This window comes from Hypanus sabinus, unplaced genomic scaffold, assembly GCF_030144855.1.
Source record: "Hypanus sabinus isolate sHypSab1 unplaced genomic scaffold, sHypSab1.hap1 scaffold_634, whole genome shotgun sequence".
Taxonomy (NCBI): Eukaryota; Metazoa; Chordata; class Chondrichthyes; order Myliobatiformes; family Dasyatidae; genus Hypanus; species Hypanus sabinus.
In genome coordinates this window covers 61600-84462 of record NW_026781490.1, presented here as the reverse complement: position 1 = coordinate 84462, position 22863 = coordinate 61600, and the positions used below count along the sequence as shown (strand labels likewise).

Sequence of the window (22863 nt, the reverse complement as noted above, 5' to 3'; positions counted from 1 at the left end):
GGGACGTCATCAGCCCGACGCTTGCGCATTTCATCTGTGCTTCAGGGCCGGCGAACTTTTTAACGCACTGCATTATGGGTAATTACGGTGCCATTAAACATTTCTGCAAGCACCGGTTCATTGTCCATACCTCATTTTTTTTTCCTGTGTGTATTAAAATCAGCAGCTGTTTTAACGCAGAAAGTGGCTCCCATAAACACCATACTCAATATCAACATGTATCTAATGCCAAAGTAAAATGCAGTTATAAAACATAGGAGATTCTGCAGTTGTTGGAAATACAGAGACGCACACACACAAAATGTTGGAGGAACTCTGCAGTTCAGGCAGCAACTAAGCAGAGGAGTACACAGTCCAGACATGCTGAAGGGGCTCGGCCTAAACCTTGTCTATTTATTCCTCTTCACATTTTCTGCCTCATCTGTTGATTTCCACTAGTATTTTGCAGATATTAATCCCCTTTTTTCCGGACAACCAGTTTCCAAATGTTTCTGATCTTTCTTTTGTAGCCATATCCTGTTGGTCTGATTCCTCCTCCTCCTCGTAAACTCGGGACCCAACTCTCTCTGGAGCCCCAAAGCCCTGGCTCAGGCTGGCAACTCTTTGGTTTCTGACTCTGCTCCATCGAAGATTCACTCGCTAGTCTGCTGTCAGACTTTAGAGGTGCATTGTGTTGCGAGACCGCAGGTTCGCTTACTGTGAGTGTCGCTTTAAGTGCGAAAGAGGGGTAGAGGGAGGGGGAGAGAGAGAGAGAGAGAGAAGGAGACTGCTGTCAGACTTTAGAGGCGCATTGTTTTGCGAGACCGCAGGTTTGCTTACTGTGGGAGTCTCTTGAAGTGCCTGAATGAGGCGGGACTGAGACTCAGACTGCTTCAGACTGAGAAAGAGTGAGAGAGAGAGAGAGAGAGAGAGAGAGAGAGAGAGAGAGAGAGAGAGAGAGAGGGGGACAAACTGTTGGAGCTCTTCCATGCACAAAAGATTGGGTTGATCATCCGCACTCAGTGCACAACAGATGTTTGAGTGTCACTTCGTATAATCTATATGTGTGGTTTTGCTGGAGTATCCTGGGGTATCACTTTTGTTGGTCCTTACCTGGAATCGGGGTGTTCTGTGGTAACCACTTGAAGACGATATTCCTGTGACTGTCACCTGGTGATATTTCTAAGTGGATTTCCGAACTAATCCACAGATACGATCTTCGGCGACTGTTATTTCATTTACATAGCGTGGAATGTGTGTGGAATACTTCGTAATTGCCTTCTCTTTACATTTTTGTGTGGATTTACAACTCTCTTCTCCCACTCACTTATTCTGTGGATTACTGACCTTTTCTACTTTAACATATTAAGCCTTTAAGCATTGTTTCCCGAGCTTCGTCCGGAGCCCTGAAGAACGTCACAACCACAGTGAGCTCATCGTCTTGTTCAGCCCGGAGAAAATCATGCAGGAAATTCATGCGGGTGTATAAGATGATGAGAGGCATCGGTCGTGTGGATAGCCAGAGGCTTTTTCCCAGGGCAGAACCGGATAACACGAGGGGGAATAAGTTAAGCTTCTTGGAAGTAGGTACAGAGGAGATGTCAGAGCTAAGGTTTTAAAGCAAAGTGTGGTGTTTGTGTGGAATGCACCGCCAGCGATGGTGGTAGAAGCGGATACAATAGTCTTTTAACAGGCACTTAGATAGGTACATGGAGTTTAGGAAAATAGGTGGCTATGCAGTAGAGTAATTCTAAGCATTTTCTAGAGTAGGTTACATGGTTGGCAACCTGTCATCTCAGGGAGAGTGAGAGGGGAACGGCCCGGGTAGATTTTGATGTACTAAAATGGAACAGAAATAAGGGCAGGGACCAGATGGGCCGAATGTCCTCCCTAGTTTGCATCGTGAGTGTGGTGGAGACAGTAAGTACCTGAGCCCGGGATTTGATACAGAATTGATTTATCTTTCACAGATCCACAATATTAAACACCAGTCTAGTTTAAGGCTAACATCAGCAGAACAGACTCCCCCAATGCTCAGTGACCAGGGTTCAGTCCTGGGTGCGATGATGCGCAAGAACTGCGGAATCTGACAGTAACAGTCCCTCATGGACCTGCAGCTGCCTTCAGTCACCGTGATGGTTAAACATTTCACACAGGACTCCGCCTCCCGCTCACGGACATGTAAGACACAGTCGATTTCTGTCCGCCATTAGTCTCTCCCTTTTCCGACTTAAACTTTGAAATTTCAACTTTATTCAGTGGGATCTGTCGAGCAACAGTTATAATTATGGCCCCGAGAGAAACAGAGGATTCAGGCGCTGCGTTATCTCCATTGGTGCGAAGCGATGTCAATTACTCGTTACACCCAATATTACAGGTGAAACAGCCGAGAGATCGTCTCCCCCGCTTCCTCGGCGGGATAAACCTCAAAGTAAATATCCCGCTTTTTGATTTCTTTCCGCTTCATTCCGAGGGAAGTTGGGGGCGCTTCTGAAGCGTCCCCTGCGGCCTGAGTCTGATGTATCGCCGAGAGGTAGGAGGAGAACACTTGGCGAATCGGCTTGTTGCTGACTCCCCGGGGACGGAGGGAATCAACCCAGCAGGGGTGCATTTTATTGGAAAGATGGAATGGTGGCGAGCAGAGGGATTCACCACATTAGGGGTCAAACCGGCAGTCTGTTGTCCTGCAAGTGGAGCCAATGGTCATAGCAAAGTGGGGGGCGAATGGACCAGTACAAGGACTTATTGAATGACAGGACGGTTTGGAGGGGCCGAGTGGCCTTCGTCTGTTCCGGTAGTCGGTCTGTTGAAAGACCCTTCCTGGGCCTGTAAGATGTCCCAGTGGGTGTTGTAGGGAGCAATGCTTGGAACCCAGTTGTTCACAAACTGTGTACACTATTTGGCTCAGAGACCAAATACAACATTTCCAAATCAGTTATTGACACAAAATGCATTTTCATAGAAACCGGGCAGCACAATTCAGGCACTTCAGCCCACAATGCTGTGCCGAACATGTCCTTAACTTAGAAATTACCTAGGGTTACCCATAGCCCTCTAGATTTCTAAGCTCCATGTACCTGTCCACTATTCTCTTAAAACACCCTATCGGTTCCGCCTCCAACACCGCCCCCGGCAGCCCATTCCACACACTCACCACTCTCTGTGTAAAAACAACTTTCCCTCTCATGTTAGCCATTTCATCCCTGGGAAAAAGCCTCTGACTATCCACACGATCAATTCCTCTCATCACCTTATGCACCTCTATTAGGTCACCTCTCGTCCTCCATCGCTCCAAAGAGAAAAGGCCGAATTCACTCACCCTATTCCCATAAGGGACGTTCCCCAATCCAGGCAACATCCTTGTAAATCTCCTCTGCACAGTTTCAATGGTTTCCACATCTTTCCTGTATTGAGGCGACCGGAAATGAGCACAGTACTCCAAGTGGACTCTGACCAGGGTCCTATATAGCTGCAACATTAGCTCTCGGCTCTTAAACTCAATCGCACGGTTGATGAAAGCCAATGCACCTTATGCCTTTTTAACCACACAGTCAACCTGCATAACAGCATTGAGTGTCCTATGGACACGGACCCAAGATCCCGTGGATCCAATACACTGCCAAGAGTCTTACCATTAATACTATAATCTGCCATCGCATTTGACCTAACAAAATGAATCACCTCACACTTATCAGTGTTGAACTCCATTTGCCACTTCTCAGTCCAGTTTTGCATCTTGTCAATGTCCTGCTGTAACCCCTGACAGCCCTCCACATTATCAACAACACCCCCAACCTTTTTGTCATCAGCAAACTTACTGTCCCATCCCTCCACTTCCTCATCCAGGTCATTTATAAAAATCATGAAGAGTAGAGGTCCCAGAACAGATCCCTGAGGCACAGCAGACATACAGCCAAATATACTTTATTGATCCCGAGGGAAATTGGGTTTTGTTACAGTCACACCAACCAAGAATAGGTTAGAAATATAGCAATATAAAACCATAATTAAATAATAATAAGTAAATTATTCCAAGTGGAAATAAGTCCAAGACCAGCCTATTGGCTCAGGGTGTCGGCCACTCCGAGGGAGGAGTTGTAAAGTTCGATGGCCACAGGCAGGAATGACTTCCTATGACGCTCAGTATTGCATCTCGGTGGAATGAGTCTCTGGCTGAATGTACTTCTGTGCCTAACCAGTACCTTATGGAGCGGATGGGAGTCATCCACTAGTCCACTAGTCACCGACCTCCATGCAAAATAGGACCCGACTACAACTATTCTTTGTCCTCTGTGGCAAGCCAGTTCTGGACCCACAAAGCAATGTCCTCTTGGATCCATTGCCTCCTTACTTTCTCAATCGGCCTTGCATGGGGTACCTTGTTAAAGCTCATCTGAAAATCCAAGCAAACAACTTATCTATCTATCTTATCTTATCTACAAATTATCTTATCTTAAATTATCTATGATAATTTATCTATCTTGCCTGTTATTTCCTCAAAATATTGCAAGTGATTTGTCACACACGATTCCCTGCAAAGGAATTCTGCTGACTCTGTCCTACTTCATCATACCTCCCCAATTACAGTACCCAAAACACTCACCCTTAATACACCCGAACATATTCCTGACCACTGAGATCAGACTAACTGTCCTATAATTTCACCGGACAACTATTTTTTTTTCAAAGGTGTTGCTTCCTCAGAATTTTTTTTGTTTATGATAATCTGCTTGAAGATTAACACAAGTATAATTTAAGACTACTTGTATCACGCAGGAATTTGGAAAAAATGACAAATTAACTTTTATTGAACATATTGTTTTTAATTGCATAATGGTGCTGATGCTTTGCAATGGTGCAACCAAGTTAAAAATATTTTGTTAATGATTTGCATTCATACTCAGAGTCTGAGGCTTCTCGCTTAATTGTCCAACACTAATTTGCAGCATTGCTGGATTCAGTTACCCTGGTATCTTTTCTCCATGACCGCAATGTCCTGGTGAAACCTTTCACCATGCTCGTCACTAACAGCACCAAGATTTGCAGGGAGGAAGTCCAAATGTGAATGCAGAAAATGAATCTTTAGTAACATGTTGCATTTCATGGTTTTATATGCTATAAGCATGGTTTCAACCAGCTGCATAAAGCTTGGTGCTCTGTTGATGCCGAGAAAATTTTCAAAACTTCCTTGAACTTCCATGTCATTTTCTCCAGTCCCACTAGAAATTCTTTAATTGCCTGTCATTGATGACCTGTTTGATTTGTGTACCAATAAAAATGCTTATTCTGGGAAGCATCCGTCTTAAATATTAAAATCCTTCATATAATTTTTTTGTGCCTGGTGATATCAAATTCCATCCTTACAGTCCTGAACCCAATAATTATTATTAAAACCTGTCCTGCCATGCAGCAGCCGCGCCGCGTACGCATGCCCAAGCATGCCTGAACAAGATAGGAAACTTTCCAGCTCACATTGCAGGCAACATTTTAATTGACCTGAATTATGAATTGAAATAATACGAGTAATTTCAAAAAATGGTGCATCACAGGGAAATTTCATGGTGATTTTCATGATCAGTAGTCCAAAATTCATCAGATACACCTAAAGGTTTTCAGGAGGCAAAACCTTTGTTGTCCTTTCTTCTGCCTCTCTCTCTTCTTAAAGAGTGGTGTGACATTTGCAACTTTCTAGTCCGCCAGAACCGTTCCAACATCTAGTGATTTGTGATAGATCATTACTCATCACTTGAAGAGAAAACCAAGGGGAAACTTCTTCATTCAGAGGCGGGGAGAGTGTGCACCGAGCTGCCAGAGCAAGTGGCAGGGACGATTTCCATCTTCAAGAGAAGTTTGCTTACGTCCATGGATGAGAGGGATATGGAGGGCTATGGTCCAGGTGGAACTTGTTGGAACTCAGCTGATTAATGTTTTGGCATGGACTAGATTGGCCGAAAGGGGTTTGCCTGTGTTGTAATGTTCTATGACTCTAATGCCTTCACTGTCTCTTCATCTACCTCTTTCTGAACCCTGGGGTGCACACCTTCTGGTCCAGCAGTCTTATCTACCTTCAGGCTTTTGTGTCCGATCACAAGAGAGGGAATGCTTACGAAATGGCTTTTTAGAGCAGCTGATGGTTGAGCCTACTCAGGGAACTGCTATCTTAGTTTTGGTGTTGTGTATTAACCCAGATCTTATTAGGGAGGATAATGTAAAGGAACCATTAGAAGGCAGTGATCATAATTTGATTGAATTCCCACTGCAACTTGTGAGGGAGAAGCATAGGTCACATGCGGAGTATGGGAATGGAATAAAGGGAATTACAGAGGCATGAGAGAGGTGATTCCCCAGGTGGCTGACATCTCTGAGAATAGTCCATAACGTACAGGATAGATATGTCCGGCAGAAGTAGTTCTCAAACAGTGGGGCTGGACTACCGCGGCTGACAAAGGAATTTAAGGACTGTATAAAAGCCAAGGAAAGTGTGTATAAGTTAGCAAAAGTGAGTAGGAAGTTAGATAATTGGGTTTCTTGTAAAATTCATCAACGGGCAACTAAAAACAAAACAAATTATAGTCCAGTTAGCCTAACCTCAGTGCCTGGGGAAGCATTTGAGTTTAATATAACAGATGAGGTTTTGGAGACTAAAAATAAATCAAAGCCAGCATAGGTTCTGTACAGGGAAATCTTGCCTGATAAATCTGTTAGAGTTCTTTGAGGAAGTCATAAGCAGGATGGACAAACGAGAGGCAGTGGATATCATTTACTTGGACTTTCAGAAAGCTTCTGATAAGGTGTCACACATGAAACTGCTCGACAGGATAAATGTCAGAAGTAATACTGGCATGGATAGAGGAATGGCTGACAGCCAAGAGGCAGCGAGTGGGAATAAAAGGGGCTCATTCTGGTTGTCTGGCAGTGACTGGTGGTCTACAGGGGTCAGTATTTGGTCCACTACTTTTCACATTGTTTGTCAATGAGTTGGATAATGGAACTGATGGCTTTGTGGCAAGGTTTGTGGATGATACGAAGGTAGGTGGAGTGCTGAGGAAACAATGCAATTGCAGCAGGACACAGACAAATTTCAAGAACGGGATAAAAAAAAAGGCAAATGGAATACAATACTGGGAAATGTACGATAAAGCACTTTGGCAAAAGTAACAATAGTGAACTATTATCTGATTGGGGAGAAGGTTCAAACAACAGAAGTACAGCAGAAAATGTGAATCCTTGGGCAAGATTCCCAGAAGGTTAATTTACAGGTTGAGCCTATGATAAAGAAGCCAAATGATTGTGGGCATTTATTTAAAGTGAAGTAGAATCTATAAGCAAGGAAACAATGCTGATATTTTATAAGACGTTACTTAGGCCGCACTGAGAGTATTTGGGATGCATATCTCAGAAAAGGTGTGTTGTCATTGCAGAGAGTCCAGAGGGTGTTCAAGAAGATGATTCCGGTAATAAAGGGGTTAAGATATGAGAAGCGTTTCCTTCTTTGGGCCTGTACTCCTGCACTGACTTATGTTTAATAAATGTTGGGGGGGGGGATGTAAAATCTCACTGAATCCTACCGAATGTGGGAAGGTCCAGTTAGTGTGGATGAGGAGAGGACTTTCCGCATGGTAGGGGTAGCCATGACAGAGGGCACAGCCTCCAAACTGAGGAGCAACCTTTCAGGATAGTTAAGGAGGATTTTATTTAGCCAGAGAGCAGTGAATCTATGGCATTCTCTGACACAGACGGCGGTGGGGGACAAGTCTGCGCGTACATTTTAGGCAGAAGCTAATAGTTTACGGATCAGTCAGGGCATTACAGGATATGCCGAGGAGGCAGGTGCATGGGGTTGGGTGAGAACTGGGATCAGCCATTATAGAACGGTGGAGCAGACTCGATGGGGCTGAATGGCCTAATTCTGCTCCTATGTCTTATGGTCTTATACTGCGTGTGTCTTACACAGTGAAGAATGACACAAAATAATTATTACATTCGGCCGCGATTTCTTTGCTCTATTACTATCTCACCAGCATCATCTTCCAGCGATACAATATCAACTCTTGCCTCTCCTTTACTCTTTATGTATGTGAACAACTTCTGAAACTTGATATTACTGGCTCACTCAGCTTACTTTTTCATCTTGTCTCTCCTGTGTGTGTGTGTTTTTTTTTAGTTGTCTCCTGTTGGTTATGTCAAAGCTTTCCAATCCTCTAATTTCCCACTATTTTCTTGCTATATTATATGACCCGGCTTTTGCTCTTATCAAAAACAGGAGAAAATCTGAGAAATGCTGGAAATCCAAGCAACACGTACATAAAATGCTGGAGGAACCTAGAAGGACATTAATAATATTACAGGAACAAATCCCTCGATAGATAAAACCATTCCCAACACACACATGTTCCTCGACCAGTGGAGCACCTCACCACAGGCATTGTTTGTGTCATCAGTCAGACAAACAAAAGATTTTGTCAATCTGCTTCCAAATGTTGCTACTCTGTCATTCGTTGCCATGCCCCACTGCTGATTCCCTTCTCCTCATCATACGTTCTTACCCGAACCATCGTCCAGAGCCCCAAACTCTGCCCTGTGCAGACCCCCCTCGGGTTTCTGACCCTGCTTCATTGAACATCCAACAAATGGTTTTCCATTCTGCTTTCAGTCTTTAGAGGACAGTGGTGCTTTCAACAACCCTTTAGAAGCAGGGAAAATTACCCATAATGTTGAAATGAGTCATGATTGAGGAGGTTAACTACCAATGTCATTCCTCCTCGTCCAGAGATTTGAGGGGCAAAGAACATCTCAGACAGAACTGCAGTCAGCTCGACTTCTTCAGTCTGCAGAAAATTCAAGGGAAACCTCTTCACCCAGAGCGGTGACTGTTTGGAACCCATCACCACAGGGAGAGTGAGAGATGAGCAACAGGGGAGGAATTAAAAGGACTGTCCTGGAACAGAATCACTGGTAGTGTCCAGCTGGCCTGAGTTGATCTCTATTGTACACTTGGTGTGTTATAAATTCACTAAGTTCCAAAGACAGAGTTTAAAATAGAACTGATTTATTTGTCACAGATTCAGAGAATTAAATTCCAGTCCCATTAAAGGTGAATATGCAGCAGGAGGAACTCCTCCCATGCCCAGTGACCAGGGTGCAGAACTGGGTGTGGTGAGCAGCAGCAATAATTGCAGAGTTCAGCCCTTACAGTCACTCTTGACATTGCATTCAGCAACGGTGATGGACAAATATCCAGCATTCAGCTTATTGAAACTTTCTCCCCAGTGTTAACCCAGTAGTGTGTCAAAAGGTTTGATTACTGAGTGAATCCTTCCCCACATTCACAGCAGGTGAATGACCACTCCCCAGTGTGAAGTCAATGACGCACATTTGGTGGAGATAACTGAGAGAATCTCTTCCCAAAGTCTGAGCAGGTGAATGGCCTCTACCCAGTGTGAACTCGCTGGTGTCTCTGTAGATGAGATAACTGAGTGAATCCCTTCCCACATTCACCACAGGTGAACGGCCTCTCCCCTGTGTGAACTGACCGATGTGCCAGTAGTTTGGATGACTGAGTGAATCCTTTCCCACATTCTGAGCAGATGAATGGCCACTCCCCAGTGTGTACTGACCGGTGTGCCAATAGGGTGGATGACCGTGTGAATCCCTTTCCACAGTATGCGCAGGTGAACGGCCTCTCCCCAGTGTGAACTGACTGGTGTCTCTGTAGGGTGGATAACTGAGCGAATCCCTTCCCACAGTTTGAGCAAATGAATGGCCTCTCCCCAGTGTGAAATCGCTGGTGTGCCAACATATCAGATGACTGAGTGAATCCCTTCCCACAGACTGAGCATGTGAATGGCCTCTCCCCATTGTGAACTCGCTGGTGTCTCTGTAGGGTGGCTGACTGACTGAATCCCTTCCCACAGTCTGAGCAGATGAATGGCCTCTCCCCAGTGTGAACTCGTTGGTGACTCTGTAGGTTGGATAACTGAGTGAATCCCTTCCCACAGTCTGAGCAGGTGAACAGCCTCTCCCCACTGTGAACTCGCTGGTGTTTTTGGAGATCAGATGACCAAGAGAATCCCTTCCCACAGTCTGCGCAGGTGAATGGCTTCTCTCCAGTGTGAACTCGCTGGTGTGCCAGTAGGTGAGATGACCGAGTGAATCCCTTCCCACATTCGGAGCAGTTAAACGGCCTCTCCCCAGTGTGAACTGACTGGTGTGCCAGTAGTTCAGATGACTGTGTGAATCCTTTCCCACATTCTGGGCAGGTGAACGGTCGCTCCCCAGTATGAACTGTCTGGTGTCTCATTAGGTGAGATGACAATGTGAATCCCTTCCCACAGTCTGAGCACATGAACGGCCGCTCCCTGGTGTGAACTCGCTGGTGAGCCATTAGACCAGATGACCGAGTGAATCCTTCCCCACAACGTCAGCAGATGACCAGCCTCTGCCCAATGTGAACCTTCTGAAGTACCTTCAGTTGAGATGACTGAGTCAATCCATTCCCACTGTCTGAGCAGGTGAACAGCCTTTCCCCTTTTTTAAAATGACGGGTTGGCTAGTTGGTCAGATGACCAAGTGAATCCCTCCCCACAGTCTGAACAGGAAAAATGGTTGATTGAATTCCTTGTTCCTTAAATATTTAGACAGAGACAGCACAACTGGTGTGTTGTGTTTGAATTCCCATAGACAAATTCCTTGTCGTTTTCAACCTGTAAAAAGAGTTAAAAATCCATCAGTGGTTGAAGGACAACATTTCAGATGAGATCCCTTGAGTTGTCAAGGTGTGATCTGATATCACACTGTTACATTGAGGTTCAATCCAAGTTGGATGGAGAAATCATCTCCTGACTGGGCAGAGTGCTGGTATCTGGAATGAGCATTGAACACTCTGAAGCTCCTCCTGTCTCTATAAGAATGGGGCATTTCTGCCATCTCCAATCTGTGACCTGGCTCAGTTTGATTCTCTCCATTGGTATTATTCCCTGTTCCCACTGAGCTGCATGGGTGCCTGGCCCCACAGTAACTGAAACACCCTCACACAAATAGTCTTTCTTGACGTGCAGCCGGGGGTTTCTTTATGTAATGTTAATTTAATCTCCCACAGTTTCAATGCCATGTAAGTATCTCTTGACCTGGACGGTGGCGTAGTGGCATCAGGATTTCAGGACGAAAGGTCCTGAGTTCGAATCCATCCGGCTCCCCTGCACGCTTTCCATCCGTGCTGGGTTACGAGCTGGTGATCTCTTTGGAAACTCACCCGGCAGAATTGAGCTCACAAGCACCACTTGTGCTGGCTGCTCATCCCACACCCAGATGACTGTCTGTGTGAAGAATTTTATTCTTGAATGTTTCACCTTTCACCCTTAACCAATGTAGTCCCAATCCATCTCAGTGGTAAAAGCCAGCTTCCATTTACCCTATCTATAACCCTCGTAACTGTCATATGCCTCCATCAAATCTCCCCTCAATCTTCTGCATTCCAAGGAATAAAGTCCTGACCTGTTCAATCTTTCTTTACAACCCAAGTCCTCCAGACCTGGCAACATCTTTGTGAATTTTCTTTGAAATCCTCCAAAGTCTTTACAACTTTCCTGTAGGTTGGTGACTAAAACTGCACTCAATATTCCAAATTAGGCCTCACCATTGTCTTGTACAAAGTCAAGATAACATCCATCTCCTGTACTCAGTACTTTGGTTTATGAAGGCCAATGTGCCAAAATCCTTCTTTCCGTCCCTATTGAACTGTGACACCACATTCTCTGAAATATAGACATGTATTCCTCGATCCCTTTCCTCTGCAACACTCCTCAGTGCCCAACCAGTCACTGTGTAAAACCTAGTTCCTACCAAAATGCAACACCCCACACTTGTCTCTATTAAACTCCATTTTGCATTTCTTAACCCATTTTTCCAGCTGATCAAGATTGCACTGCAAGCCATGACAGTCCTCCTCGCGGTTCATTACACCCCAATCTTGGTGTCGTCCCCAAATCTGATGATCCAGCTGACCATGTTATCATCAACATTACTGATATACATGACAGTCCTCCTCGCGGTTCATTACACCCCAGTCTTGGTGTCGTCCCCAAATCTGATGATCCAGCTGACCATGTTATCATCCACATTACTGATATACATGACAATCCTCCTCGTGGTTCATTACACCCCAGTCTTGGTGTCGTCCCCAAATCTGATGATCCAGCTGACCATGTTATCATCCACATTACTGATATACATGACAGTCCTCCTCGTGGTTCATTACACCCCAGTCTTGGTGTCGTCCCCAAATCTGATGATCCAGCTGACCATGTTATCATCCACATTACTGATATACATGACAGTCCTCCTCGTGGTTCATTACACCCCAGTCTTGGTGTCGTCCCCAAATCTGATGATCCAGCTGACCATGTTATCATCCACATTACTGATATAGATGACAAACAACAACAGATCCACCACTGATCCCTGAGACAACCACGAGCCACAGGCCTCCGGTCAGAGAGGCAACCACCTGCTACCACACTCTGGCTTCTCCCAAAGACAGTGTCTCATCCAATTTACTGTCTCCTCTTGAATGCTGAGTGACTGAACCTTCTTGACCAACCTCCCATATGAGACTTTGTCAAGTGCCTTGCTAACATCCATGCAGACAACATCCACTGCCTTGCCTTCATCCACTTTCCTTATAATTTCCCCGAGAGACTCAATAAGATTGCTTAGACATGACCTACCATGCAGAAAGCCATGCTGTCTATCTTTAATCAGTCCACATCTATTCAAATACTTACATCTCCAGTTCCTGAACATAACGTGCAATAACTTTGCCCCTACTGATATCAAGCTCACCAACGTACAAATTCTTAATTATTTTTAGAGCCTTTGTTGAGCATTGGAACAACATTGTCTGTCCTCCAATCCTCCAGTACCTCACCTGTCACCAAGGATGAGTTAAATATCTGTGCTTAGGCCCCGATAATTTCTGCACTTGTCTTATGCAGGGTCCCAGGGAACAACTTGTCAGGCCCTGGGGATTGATCCATGCTAATTTGCCTGAAGACAGCAAACCCCTCCACCTCTGTAATCTGTCCAGGGTCCATGAAGTTGATGCTGCCTTGCCTCACTTCTACAGACTCTGTGTCCATCTCCTGAGTGAATACGGATGCGGAAAAAAATCTCCCACATCTATTTTGTCTCCTCATATGGATTACCATTCGGATCTTCCAGAGGATTATTTTTTTCCCTTGCAATCTTTTTTGCTCTTAACATATCTGCAGAATCCCTGAGGATTCTCCTTCACCTTGTCTGCTGGGGCAACCTCATGCCTTTATTTCTTTCATGAGTGTTCACTTGAATTTCCTGTATTTCATAAGGACCCCGTTTGTTCCTATCTGCCTGTACCTGGTATGCACCTCCTTTTTATTGATCTGGGAGAGGAAAGACAAAGGGGTGATAGAGCTCAAAGCTGGGAGGTTGGAGTGGTTGGGGGGGGGGGGGGGGTTAAACTAAAGTTGCAGGGGGAACGGGAGCCTGAATAACAGAACAGATAGTGCAGAGGTTGTGGAGACAGATGTTGTTCAGACCTCAAAGTCAGGAATGAAAAAGTTGAGCATGGTGCAGTGAATATGCTGAGCCCTGGATATTTCAATACAAGGAGCAGCGTAGGAAAGGCGGATGTGTTCAGGACATGGATCAACACCTGGAATTATGACACTAGGATCTGGCAACAGTGGACTGGGACAGGCTGCTTTATGGCAAAGGTGTGCTTGGTAAATGGGAGGCCTTCAAAGCAAAATTTTGAAAGTACAAACCAGGTATCTCATCAGAACAAAAGGCAAAGATAGAAAATGTAGGGAACTTTGGTTTGCAAGAGATATTGAGACCCTGGTGAAGGACAAAATGGAGTTGCATAACAGGGATAGACAGGCAGTTTCTTATCGAGTATAAGAAATGCAAGAGAACACATAAGAAATAAATCAGGATGGCTTACAGAAGACATGAGGATGCCCTCACAGAAAAGATGAAGGATAATCCTCAGGGATTCCAGAGATAGATTAAGAGCAAAAGTATTGCAAGGGAGAAAGTTGGTCCTCTGGAAGACCAGCGTGGCAATCCATGTGTGGAAACAAAGCAGATGGGGAGATCCTCATTTTCTCTCATCTCTGTTTACTCAGCAAACGGGATACAAAGTCTATGGAAGTGTGGAAAAGCATCATTAACATCATGGACCCTGTACTGACTAAAGTAGATGAGGTGTTTCCCATCCTGAGGCAGATTAGGGTGGATAAATCTCTAGGGTATGGCAAGGAGCTCCCTCAGACCCTGTGGGAGACAAGCCCAGATATTGTAGGGGCCCTAGCAGAGATAATTTAGTCATCCTTAGTGGCTGGGCTGGTACTAGAGGATCAGCGAATAAACAAACCTCCTTAACATAGAACAGAGATACCTACAGCACATTACAGGCTCTTTGGCCCACAGTCCTGTGCCGACCTTGTGACCTACTCTAGAAAATGCCTAGAACTTCCCCAGCACACAGCCCTCTATTTTTCTATGCTCCATGTACCTATCCAAGAGGCTTTTAAAAGACCCTATTGTATCTGCCTTGACAAACGCTGCTGGCATACATTCCACGCACCCACCACTATCTGTGTAAAAAAAACCTTACCCCTGACATTGCCTCGGTATCTATTTCCAAGCACCTTAAAACTATGCCCCCTCGTGTTAACCATTTCAAACTTGGAAAAAGAAAACCTCTGGTTATCCACACGATCAATGCCCCTCATCATCATATGCAACTAAAAAAGGCTTCAAGCATACACAAAGAAATTATACATTGAATTGACGACTTGCTAGAAGTACAGAATATCTTGAGAGTATAGATAGGGCAAATGAAAGCAATTGCAACTAGAGGTCATGGGTAAGTGGAGAAGGTGAAAATTTAATGGGAACATGTGGGAAAGCTCTTTACTGAAATGGGTCATGAGAGTGTGGAATATGATGTCAGCACAAGTGATGAATATGAACTCAATTTCACAATTCAGAGAAGTTTGATAGGTACCTGTATGGTAGGGGTATGAAGGGCGATGGTCCCAGTGCAGGTCGTTGCACTAGACAGCTTAAATGTTCTTTTGGCATTGACTAGACAGGCCAAATAGCCTGTTTCTTTGCTTAGCTTCCCCATGTTTCTGTGACAGAGAAGCTGGCCAAACTTGTTTGGAAGGGAAAGATAGGAGTGACAACGGAGCAGCAATGGCTGGAGTTTCTGGGAGCAATTCGGGAGCTGAGTGATCAATATATCCCAAAGTGGAAACATTGGAAAGGCAGGAGGACACAGCAGTGGCAAAAATGAGAAGCCAAAGCCAACATAAAAGTCAAAGAGAGGGCAAACAAAAGAGCAAAAACTATTCGGAAGCTTTTAGAACCTAACAGAAGATGAGTAAAAATAAGTCAGATGAGCTCAGTGCATGGAATCCTGATATTGTAGTCATTAATGGATCTCCGTAGCACCCAACAGTCTGAGGCATTTAGAGGAACAAAATATCCGGGGCTTCAATTTCTCTTGAAAATCAAGGTTCCCTTGACCAGTTACCTTTCAACTTTTACTTTGGCAGGCACATACAAACTCTACACTGTCAAAATTTCACTTCTGAACAAGTCCCACTTACAAGTACTTCGTTGCCAGGAAACAGACTGTCCCAAACCACACTTGTCAGATCCCTTCTGATACCATCAAAATTGACCTTTCTCCAATTTAGAATCTCAACCCGTGATCCAGACCTCTCTCTTTCCATAATTACTTTGAAACTCATGGTATTATGTTTACTAAATTTTGTCAGCAGCCCTGGATCATTTCCTAACAGCTTATTGCACACTTCTACGTCGGGAATTCTACGTACTGATTAAGGGAACATTTGACAAACTTTACTCCATCTAGTCCTTTTACAGTATGGAAGTCCCAGTCAATATATGGAAAGTTAAAATCACTAACTGAATTATCCTTTGTTTCTTGGCATGGTCTGTGATCTCTCTACAAATTTGTTCCTCTAAATCCCTCAGACTGTTGGGTGTAAACAAGTCCCAATAATGGCTACAATATCATAATTCCCTGTCCTGAGATCATCAGGCTTTCCTACGAGGCTTCTTGTATTGTGATATACACAGCTCAGCACATTCATCGCACCATGCTCAACCATTTGATTGCTGACTCTGTCTGAGGTCTGAAGAACAACTGACTGGTGTCAAGAAAACAAACTCTCCCTCGTTGTCACACAAAAGCAAAGGAGCTGATGATGGATGACAGGAGGAATGGAGACAGTCTAATCCCTACTGACATCATTGGATCTGCGGTTGATACTGACATCAATGGATCTGGGGTTGAGAGGGTGAACAGCTTTAAGTTCCTCAGCATAAACGTCAGCAGGCATCTCAGATTGTCTGTACATACCGGCTGTGTTGTGAAAAGAGCACAGCAGCACCTCTTTCACCTCAGATGGCTGAAGAAGTTCAGGATGGGGCGAAATCCTAGGAACTTTCTACAGGGAAACAATTGAGAGCATCCTGACTGGCTGCATCACTGCCTGGTATGGGAACTGTACTTCCCTTAATCTCAGGAACCTGCAGAGAGTGGTGTGGACAGCCCAGCGCATCCATAGTTGTGAACTTTCCACCATTTAGTACATTTACACAGACACATGCGTAAAAAGGGCCCAAAGGATATTGGGAACCAAATTCACCACAACCACAAACTGTTCGTGCTGCTACCATCCAGGAAACGGTATCACAGCAAAAGGAGAAACAGGCCCCGGGACATCATCTTCCACCAGGCCATCAGACTGATTAATTCATGCTGATACAATAGCATTTCTATGTTATATTGACTGTCCTATGTACAAACTATCTACTATAAATTCCATATTGCACATTTAGAAGGAGATGTAATATAAAGTTTTCTCCCCCTCATGTTTATGAAGTATTTGTGTAATGAAGTCAATTCAATTTGATTCACCCTCTCCACTATCTGTTCTGTCATTCTGGCTCTCATTCCCCCTACAACTTATTTTAACCATATCACCCCTCCCCCCACACCACGCTACATCTAGCAAGCCTAAGATATTAGTCGCCTTTTGTAGTGTCCCCCTAACTAACGAATCCCCTTTCACCCCTTTGATTTTCCTCTGCCAGGTAATTCCCCCCACAACACATTCTAAAGTGGTCTACCTGTTGTTGTGGGGGATGGCCACAAGATTACTCAATGATGGCCATTTAACCTCATTCCCCTTCCTGATTCTCACAGTTTCCTGTGTCCTGCACCTTGGGTGAAACTCACCTCACTTCATGTCATATCTATCACCCCCTCCAACTCCTGGATGATGTGGAATTAATCTACTTCAAGTTCCAACACCTTAAAGTGCAGGGTTACAAGCTGCAGCTGGATGCACATCTTGTTGGTGAGGGTATCAGAGAGACTGGATGTCTCCCCTCCTTCCCTCTAATATGTCATCTAATTTGTAATAACCAGTGTGCACATAAATCTTGTACTGTGCATTTTGTAGCCAGTGACAACATGTGCACAGTGAATTTTATATAGAGAGGTATTCATCTTAACAGCTAGCAAATCACTGTCGATAGGAACATTGATCTACTCCGGGTTCAATCCAGTTCATCTGCACTCTCACACAACCTATGTAGCAGGCCTGGAACTGGTAATGAAGGATTTTCTCACCAAAGCTTTCGCATACTGTCGTAATGTGGTTTGCTTGCTAAATTATGTTTAAAAAGTCAGATTTCCAAATATCACTCCACTTCTTCCCACTTGCAAATTCTCCAGCAACTTTAGCATCACCACAATGCACACAGGTTTCACCAGTTTCTGTATTCTACATTAATATTCCCCCTGAAGTCTCCCCCAAGTGACTGACAGTGATGGCAATGCCAATGAATATGAAGTGAAGGGCAGTAGTCTGTCTCACTGGAGTCTGGCACATTTGTGATGTGAAAGTTACTTGTTGCCCAGGACAAAGATGTTTGATATCATTATGTACCCAGAGAGAATGGGACAAAACATGTCCTCACCGGTAGAAAAGTCCAGAACAAGAACACACACAAAAAGCTGGAGGAACTCGGCAGGCCGGGCAGCATCTATGGAAAAGTGTACTAAAGCTGAGTTCATCCAGCAATTTGTGTTGCTTGGATTTCCAGCATCTGCAGATGTTCTCTTGTTAGTGATTGGGGGTAGAACAAAGGTGATTTTCTCAACTGCTGATGTAAAAGATATTGTTCCCTTTCTCCGAGTTCCTAATCCTTGCATTTAGATAGCTGGAGCTCAGCTCTGTCTGAGAGATCCATCGGTTCCCATTCCTCATCAGTCGGAAGCTCCCCGGGGCTGAGAGAGAGGGAAGAGAGCAGGACAGTCCCGGGATTGCGGGTAACGGTGTCCGGATTTCACAGGAATCGTCCCTCAGTCGCTGTTTAAGATTAAAACGTAGAGAATCGCTCTTACCTGCACCCGGTATTTGCAAGGCCTTCTGTGCACTGTGCGCATGCGTGATACTTGGGGACGTCATCAACCCTGACGCTTGCGCATTTGTTCGGTGCTTCAGAGTAAGCGAAATTTTAAATGCACTGCCTTATGGGTAATCACACTGCCATTAAAGATTTCTGCAGGCACTGTTTCAATATACATACCTCATTTGCAGCTGTTTTAACGCAGAAAGCGGCTCCCATAAACAATATACTCAATATCAACGTGTATCAAATGCCAAAGTAAAATGCAGTTATAAAACACAGGAGATTCTGCCGTTGCTGGGAATGCAGCGACGCACACACACACACACACACACAATGCTGGAGGAACTCTGTAGTTCAAGCATCAACTAAGCAGCGGAGTGCACAGCCTAAGCGTGCAGAAGGGGCTCGGCCTAAACGTTGTCCATTTATTCCTCTCCACATTTGCTTCCGGATCTGTTGATTTCCACCAGAGTTTTGCAGAAATTAACCACATTTTTTTTCGGTCAACCAGTTTCCAAATGTTTCTGATCTTTCTTTTGTAGCCACATCCTGCTGGTTTGACTCCTCCTCTTAAACTCTAGACCCCATCTCTCTCTGGAGCCCCAAAGCCCTGACTCAGGCTGGCAACTCTTTGGTTTCTGACTCGAAGTTTCACTCGCTAGTCTGCTGTCAGAATTTAGTGGAGCATTGTGTTGCGAGACCGCAGATTCGTTCACTGTGAATGTCGCTTTAAGTGCCTGAGTGAGGCGGGACTGTGACGTCAGTCACACACTGCGGTAGCGAGAGAGACAGAGAGAGAGAGAGAGAGAGAGAGAGAGAGAGAGAGAGAGAGAGAGAGAGAGAGACAGAGACAGAGACAGAGGCAGAGGCAGAGACAGAGAGAGAGAGAGAGAGAGAGAGAGAGAGAGAGAGAGAGAGAGAGAGAGAGAGAGAGAGAGAGAGAGAGAGAGAGAGAGGGAGAGGGGAGAGACAGACACACACACAGGCACAAGCTGTTGGACCTTCAGCTTGCCACTTCTAAGGTTGGAGCTCTTCCACGCCCAGAAGATCGGGTTGATCATCGGCACGCAGTGCACAACGGATGTGTGACTGTCACTTCGTATCATCCATATGTGTGGATTTGCTGGAGTATCCTGTGGTATCACTTTTGTTGGCCCCTACCTGGAGTCCGAGTGTTCTGTGGTAACCACCTGGAAACGATATTCCTGTCACTGTCACCTGGTGATATTTCTAAGTTGATTTCGGAACTAATCGACGGATAAGATCATCGGCGACTGTTATTTTGTTTACCCAGCGTAGAATGTGTATGGAATTCTTCGTAATTGCTTTCTCTCTACATGATCGTGTGGATTTACAAATCTCTCCTTTCACTCACGTATTCCGTGGATTACTAAACTTTTCCACGTTACCATCTGGAGACATTAAGCATTGTTTCCCAAGCTTGATAGTTTGGGAGCTATATATACGCATTACACTGTTAACTTCGTTTAATCTTTTATATTTGGAGTAGATACTAATAAAGATAGTGGTTTTCACATCGAAACCAGACTCCATTAGTGATCTATTGCTGCTGGTACGTAACAATTGCAACAACCCAGCTGTCTGAGGCACAGTCCTTTAAAATTGGTGAAAATGACCCAAAACGTTGAAAAGAGCGGGGAAGAAGGAGTTTAACCAACTTCGTCCGGAGCCCTGAACAACGTCACAACCACAGTGAGCTCATCGTCTTGTTCAGCCCGGAGACAATCATGCAGGGAATTCATGCTGGTGTATAAGATGATGAGAGGCATTGGTCGTGTGGATAGTCAGAGGCTTTTTCCCAGTCTGAAACAGCTAACACGAGGGGGCTTAGATTTAAGCTGCTTGGAAGTAGGTACAGATGAGATGTCAGAGCTAATTTTTTTTAAGCAGAGTGGTGTGTGTGTGGAATGCACTGCCAGCGACGGTGGTAGAGGCGGATACAAAAGGATCTTTTAAGAGACTTTTAGATAGGTACATGGAGCTTAGGAAAATAGGTGGCTATGCGGTAGGGTAATTCTAGGCTGTTTCTGGAGTAAATTACATGGTCGGCACAACATTCTGGGCCAAAGCATCGGTAATATGTTATAGATTTCAGTGATTTTATGAAATTCAAGGGAAATCTCCTATCCCACAGAGTGGTGACTAGTTGCAACCTGTAATCTCAGGGAGAGTGAAAGGGGAACGGCATATACTGATATGGAAATGAAACTTGGGCATGGACCAGATGGGCCGAGTGGCCTTCCTAGTACACAGTGTGAGTGTGGTGGAGACAGTAAGTACCTGAGACGCGGGATTTGATACAGAACTGATTTACCTTTCACAGATCCACAATATTAAACACCAGTCTAGTTTAAGGCTAACATCAGCAGAACCGACTCCTCCAATGCTCAGTGACCAGGGTTCAGTCCTGGGTGCGATGAGCAGCCGCCAGAACTGCAGAATCTGACAGTAACCGTCCCTCATGAACCTGCAGCAGTCTTCAGTCACCGTTATGGTTAAACATTTAACACGGAGCTGATTTGAACTTCCTCCCTGATGAGAAGTTGTTGGTGTTGCTGCAGCTGGGATGATTGAGTGAAACTCTTTGCTCACTCCGGACAGAAATGTGGCCTCTATTTATTGCGAACTCACCGGAGCATCACAAGGTGGGTTAACTGAATGAGTCTCTTCACACACACGGAGCAGGTGAACGGCCGCTTCCCAGAGCGAAGCTGTTAGTGTATCTGCGATGGCCAACTGAATCCCTTCCAAAATGAGAGCCAGTGAATGACGTCACAGTGCTCGGAACGTCATGGCGATGTATCCAATCAGATCACGGACATGGTCACGTGTTCGGGCTCTCCATGTCGCGAGTGGGGCGCTGTCTTCTCCAGCATCTCCGCCTCCACATTCAAGGATCGGCGGCATTCAAGCGCTGGTGAACTGACAGATACAGCGGAACTAACGAGCTGTTGTGTTTGTGAGTCCCATAGACAAATCCTTTGCCTTTTCTACACTGTTAAAAGCTTACAAAGCACATCAGTGGGTGAAGGACAACATTTCAACTGAAATAACTTTAGCGTCCATGGTGCCTTCGTATAAATAAAGCATTTTCACAGTTCAAAACAAGTTGGAGGAACAAGACTTCTAACTGGCCACAGTTCCGGCATCAGGCACAACATCAAACTCTCTGCTTCCCTCTCTGTATCAAAATGGATCATTCCTCCCCTTCATCAGTCTGTGACTTGGCTCAGTTTGTCTGACTCTTTCGCGTTCTGAGCATGCGCCACACGCCTACTGAGATCACATTGTATTTACACGGCTGCGACTGGAGACTTTCTGATTATTATGTCCCTCCCGGCATTTGACGGTGGTAAACTCAGAAACAGCTATAGTATTGAACATCGGGAATAGGTGATTAGGCTTTTTCGTTGGAGATGATAAACTGCCGGTAGTGTGTGTCTGGATGAGTGGATCGTTTTCAGACTGGAAGGAGATAGCGTTTGGAGTACCCCACAGAGCAGTCCCTGACCACAGTTGTTCACAGTTTAATATCCTGGCGGAGGCAGCGAGATGTGAGATGTCCCAGTCTGCTGGTGACGCAGAAAGAGTGGAGTTGGGGGAGGGGAGGCTATTCACATGCAATTTCGTAGCTTTGCAATCAGTACATAGTGCACTGTGGGGCTGCAGTGGCGGGTTCCAATCTGCTAATTAGATTTGCTGACCACAGAACATTGATCGACCGAATCCCAAATAATAACGAGGCAGCCGACAGAGAAGAAGTCATCACCCCGACACGGTGGTGTCAAGAAAACAACCTCTCTCTCATTGTGACAAAAACACAGGAGCTGGTTGTGGATTACAGGAGGAATGGAGACAGGGACCAAATTCAACATTTCCAAGACTGTTATTGACACAAATGCACATTTTAGTATTGATCATGACACAATGTATTTTAAATATCGTTAATGACATAAAACATATTTATAAACTGTTACTGACAGAGAATCGTATAATTTGTGTTCCGCGTGTTATCTGAATGTACTTGCCTGTGATGCCATAAGTCAGTGTTTCTCTGTCCCTGTACCTTCCCGTACTTGTCCCCTTGGCAATAAATTCATCAGGACCTGAGAAATCTCAGTGAGATTTGATTAGTGATGATCATCTTGGCAGCTCGGTAGGTCGAATGCATGAGACAGTACACTGTTGAATGCAAAACCCTGAGCATTGTCGATGATCAGAGGGATCTTAGACTCCAAGTTCATCGCTCCCTGAGAGAGACTGCACAGATTGATCGGGTGGTTAAGAGGGCAAATGACATGGTTGTCTTTATTAGTTGAAGCAGTGAGTTCAAAAGTCGGGAAGTTGTGTTGCGGCTGTTACGAG

The 22863-nt window shown here is 44.9% G+C and overlaps 1 protein-coding gene across 2 annotated transcripts; it reads right to left on the bottom strand.

Annotated features, from left to right (window-relative positions):
• Positions 1–9064: 9064 nt before the first annotated feature.
• Positions 9065–18487, bottom strand: LOC132389703 (zinc finger protein 239-like). 2 transcript variants are annotated; one of them, XM_059962262.1, is made up of 2 exons: positions 18470–18487; positions 9065–10682 (listed from the first exon to the last, which is right to left on the bottom strand). In XM_059962262.1, exon 2 carries the CDS (start codon positions 10361–10363, stop codon positions 9410–9412), a length of 954 nt encoding a protein of 317 aa, XP_059818245.1. In that variant the 5' UTR covers positions 10364–10682; positions 18470–18487; the 3' UTR covers positions 9065–9409. The 2 variants fall into 2 exon arrangements, with proteins under 2 accessions (XP_059818245.1, XP_059818244.1); XM_059962261.1 differs by lacking the exon at positions 18470–18487 and adding an exon at positions 16415–16434.
• Between the last annotated feature and the right edge of the window lie 4376 nt (positions 18488–22863).